This window comes from Gadus chalcogrammus, chromosome 16 (assembly GCF_026213295.1).
Source record: "Gadus chalcogrammus isolate NIFS_2021 chromosome 16, NIFS_Gcha_1.0, whole genome shotgun sequence".
Taxonomy (NCBI): domain Eukaryota; kingdom Metazoa; phylum Chordata; class Actinopteri; order Gadiformes; family Gadidae; genus Gadus; species Gadus chalcogrammus.
Window position 1 is genome coordinate 20,823,172 of NC_079427.1, and position 5,000 is coordinate 20,828,171.

Consider the following 5,000-nt stretch of genomic DNA (forward strand, 5'->3'; position numbering starts at 1 on the left):
TGTCTGCCAATCATCAAACCCAGGGAGCGATGATAGGGTAGATAATGGGGAGCATCGATGGGGTAGATGTTGACGAAACCGGGAATTGCCACATTATATTTCTTTCTTATGGCTTGATTAATATAATAGTATAGTGCTGCGCTCCTGTAGGATTAGTTTTATTCAAACTCGAAGTAAGAATTTGATTGCGAAGAATGAATTCGATTTGGAAAAATGTTATAGAAGATCATAGAAACAAATAAAGGCCGGTTTGGACAGTTTGTAAAGACCCCCTTAATTGCTGACATTGTCTGTTTTCCGTAAGTGAATCAGCCATGATTTTTGTTAAATTGAAGCCCTCTCGCTGACTAGGGCCATTCCGAAATTCGGTCTGCGAGCCATTATCATCCATTTTATTCCACACGAGTGTTTAGCAGCTCCTATAGATGTAACTTTGTTTTGTCCAACCCAAGTGAGCGCATATCACCTGCCCTGGCTAGGTTGCTATCTGCACCAGTGCCTGAACAAATCCACAAGTTTAGATTCTGTATTTACGCGCCACTGCACATTCTCAGAGACGTAGAGACTGAGGCGTGCCGTTTGAATTCAGAGCGGTTTGTTTACGGCAGAGTGATGATTCAGAATTTCTAAGGGCAGAACAACGTTTCAAAACGTCCGTAGGGTAAGTGTAGGAGTTTTTCTTGTTTTCACCGATGTGATCGCATGCTAAGCATTGCCTACTGAATCACAATTATGTGCTCAGTTCCTGGTTGTGTGAATGGACGCACAATGAGACTGTCAACTGAACCAAATTTAAAATGTTCCATGCTGCGCCAGTCCATTGCAAGCGGTGGGTTGAGGTGATTAAAAAATCCACTGTTTGATCCAAATTCACCACAGTGCTCGTAACAATCAAGAATTATAGCTGCCCGTCTCTCAGCCTCTCAGTCTCTTGGCCTTCAGCATGTGCGGCGGCGTGCGAACACAGAATGCTTGGGCTACGCTCCAATCAGTTAAAAAACACATCCCCCTGCACTTACCCTTGTGACTTGAAATATTCCTCAACATTGAATGCAGAATTACCACATTGCCTAAACTGCAGCCACCGCCTTCGCTCAGATTCTAGCCTCAAATCTTAGTTTGTAGGTCTGTGAGCATGCGCAGTGGCAAGTAAACACAAAATCAAGATTTGGTAGATTTGTGGGTAGCACTGAAGAAATCTACCATCCCAGGGCACTTTGTATTACCTGGGTTAGACAAAACACAGAGGCAGCTATGGGAACTGATAACATTAGTTTGTAATCAAAGATATTTAAACTGATTACCAACTGACCGGTTCATGAATATGCCTACAACACGAATTGGAATATAAATCATGGACGATTTACATCTGCACCTAGACAATATCAACAATTAATCGGACTCAAAATGGTAAAATCCCTTAGAGCAGCCTTTCTCAAACTTTTTTCAGCCAGGGCACCTTTCAAAAGTGCATAAAATCTCAAGGCACCCCAGTGTAAAATATGATTAAAAACGACACTGCATAGCCTAAACGTAAATGCAAATGTCCTGTTTATTTAGACAGGACAGTAATGAACAGAGCATAATACAACTGTAAATATTAATAATAATAACAACTTCATAGCAACTTTATAGCACCTTTAAAAACACAGGTTTACAAAGTGCTTCACAAAACAATAAATCAGAGACACAAATGCCATAAAACCATAAGAGGTGGACCGCCCAAGCTATACAGCAACACAGGCAATACAAGAACCCAACAAATTGAGACCAGGAGAACTCAAATGAAGTGCAGAGATAGCAGGAATGTTTTTCCATTATAGTGCTTGTTTTCGTTGTATGTTCTCTTTTTAGCATTATCTACCTTTGCGACCTTTGGTGCAGACTCAGAGCTGGTGGACGAAGGCTCGCATGAAGTAGTAGGCTGAGGCTCCATTTCACAGTCAATCATGTCTGGTTCTTGTGGGGCTTTTCTTTTTAAAAAATGATCCATGATGCTTGTTCCTTCCTTGCTCTTTGTGAAATGTATTTTCGCGGTTAAATGATAAAACAATGTGCTGTGTGCTGCGCTGTCACGCTGACACCGGTGGGGACGTCACGTTACGTGAGACAGATTTATATGGTTAATTTTATATATTTGTTTAACTAAAATTACTTTACAATTTTATTAATCCATTCATATGTAAGAAAGAATGTATTTATGTATTCAATATATTCATATATATGTCATATATGAAATGTCAGATTTTTTTATTTATTTTTTTTAATTAAATGTCAGAATACGTAATTTTTTGGCGGCACCCCTGACACAGTCACGGGGCACCCCAGGGTGCCGCGGCACCCACTTTGAGAAAGGCTGCCTTAGAGCACTCAAATACAGACCCACACATAGTACACACACACCAACACATGTACATTCAAGAAAGTGTCTCCATTCTTTAAAAAAAATGTATAGTCTTTGCCAAAGAAGAGTTCTATTTGGGTTTTGATCATCTTATCATCCAAGGCTCATCAATATATATCACCATCAATATATCATCATATAGCAATTTTTGTATTTATTTAATTTCTACTTTCATTCCTATACCATAAGTAATCATTTACACAACATCGATCATAGAGCCCTTGCGTTGTTAATATATATTATTCTTCCTCTCTTACCAAGTGGAATGTGGAGTGAAACTGAAAGTGAAACTAATCTTACTGGATCCCCTCCACCCATAGGTGAGCCGCTTTAGCCCCTACGAGTGGCACGCCGAGGAGCCGGAGGAGGGGGCCCCTGAGCAGGGCCCTAACGACCAGCCGCCCAACGAGTTTGGCATCTTCAACTCCCTGTGGTTCTCCCTGGGGGCCTTCATGCAACAAGGCTGTGATATCTCACCGCGGTGAGTGGCAGATGGACATCCTGTGTGTGTGTGTGTGTGTGTGTGTGTGTGTGTGTGTGTGTGTGTGTGTGTGTGTGTGTGTGTGTGTGTGTGTGTGTGTGTGTGTGTGTGTGTGTGTGTGTGTGTGTGTGTGTGTGTGTGTGTGATGGTGTGCGTGTGTGTGTGTGATGGGCAATGAGGCCGAGAGTGCCTGCATGTGTGTGTGTGGTCTATGTGTGAGTAAGTCATAACGATCACTTGGTGGCTTCCTGTGTTTGGATGTGTGTGACAAACCCGGATGTGTGTGACGGACCCGTCCGAGTGGTCGCACTTTGTTTTGGGCCCCTCCGTGCATGGGGCCGGTCCAACTGAGGAGTAGGAGGAGAGGTATACTAGATGGAGGAACGGTACAAGGTTAATATCATTATTTTCCTTGTTTGTTCAAGAGAAAACTGGAAGAATAGAACGATCGGAGACCATATTCAGACAACCGAAGATGCTCAACACTGATGCCCTCCTCATTTTGTTCTCTGTCAATTGCATCTGCGTCAACAGGACAACACAGGCTTGCTACTCTTTGGTGTGTAAGAGCTTCTTAGACTGTGGGCAGGACCTCACAGCGTGCCCCTGAGCATTAGGCTCCAGAGTGTCTTCGTTTAAGGGATGCCTGATCACCTTCCACCCTGAGTGCAGAGTCTGGCGACCGTTTTAGTAATGTGCTACATGAGCAATAGAATTACAGACACACACACCTAGCCACTCTCGTGCACAGACACACAAAAACAGACACACATTCACACAAAGTTTACAAACACACACACACATATTTCGGCATACGCACATTCACATCCATTTAACGCACACATGCACAATGCTACTCATCATTCCCCCACCACAACTCACACACATTAACATGTTTGAATCAAGTGTATTCACACACACAACCTCATGCCTACATGGGCGTTGTTTGTAGCGTTAGCATCCGCTAGGTGTGTATGAATCTTTAATGCCCCACTGTAGAGGAACAGTCCAGCATATTTTTAGAATATAAGAATATGGCATTTTATTATTGATATTCTGAGAATGCAGTTTAGTAAAATATTCATGTGTTTCATCCGCAAGACTATAAGGGGGCCGACCCCGATAAGAGTCACAGCAGCAGGGAAATATTCACACCAAAAACACACACACAAACACACACTCTATGACTACATGAGTGTAGAAGAGTGTGGAGCAGATACGTGTAAAGAGGTACAAAAAGCAGTGTGAGAAAGAGTGAGAGAGAGGGAGAGAGGGAGTACACTGAGATAGCGAGAGAGATAGCGAGAGGGGGAGAGAACGAGAGAGAGAGAGAGAGAGAGAGAGCGAGAGAGAGAGAGAGAGAGAGAGAGAGAGAGAGAGAGAGAGAGAGAGAGAGAGAGAGAGAGACAGAGAAGGAGAGAGACAGAGAGAGAGGGAACGAGAAAGGTAGGAAGAGAGAGAGCGCGAGAGAGAGACAGAGAGAGAGAGAGAGAGAGAGAGAGAGAGAGAGAGAGAGACCGAGCAACAGAGAGAGACAGAGCAACAGCGAGAGAAAAAGGAAAATAGAGAGAGACAAAGAAAAAGAGAGAAATAGAGGGAGAGACAGAGAGAAAGAGCGAAGGAGAGAGGATGAGATCGTTTGAGAGGGAGGAATGAGATGTACACAGGGTGGGTGCTGCTCGCTCCGCGGTCTGCCTGCTCCGGGGTTGGACTGAGTAGCTTAGAGTTGGACAAAGTAGGGGAGTGCTACTAAGACTCTAAGCTGTCCTGGGTCCACGCATCAACACTATGGATTGTTGGTATTATTATACACACACACACCAACACAAAACAGACACAGACACAAACATACAAACACATACAAAAACACACAGACAAACATACAGACAAAAACAAAAATATACACACACACATAGATGTATGCACGCATACACGCGCATTTACACACCCACACACATGCGCATGAGTATGCACGATACACACGCACATCCACAATAGGAGAATTGGAGAAAGACGTAGGTTACCGTGACGATAACCCTGAAACTTTAGTTTACTCTACTTCTTTCTTTCTTCCTCCTACCTCTCTGCTCCTCTATATCTCTTTATCTCTCTTTG

General features: G+C 43.3%; 1 protein-coding gene across 1 annotated transcript in view; it reads left to right on the forward strand.

Annotated features, from left to right (window-relative positions):
• The window catches only part of gria4a (glutamate receptor, ionotropic, AMPA 4a), a 67,479-nt gene that overhangs the window by 35,608 nt on the left and 26,871 nt on the right, over positions 1–5,000 (forward strand). Inside the window, exon 12 of the mRNA XM_056610828.1 lies at positions 2,725–2,885. Coding sequence (XP_056466803.1) covers positions 2,725–2,885 — 161 coding nt within the window. The remainder of the gene's footprint in view (positions 1–2,724; positions 2,886–5,000) is intronic.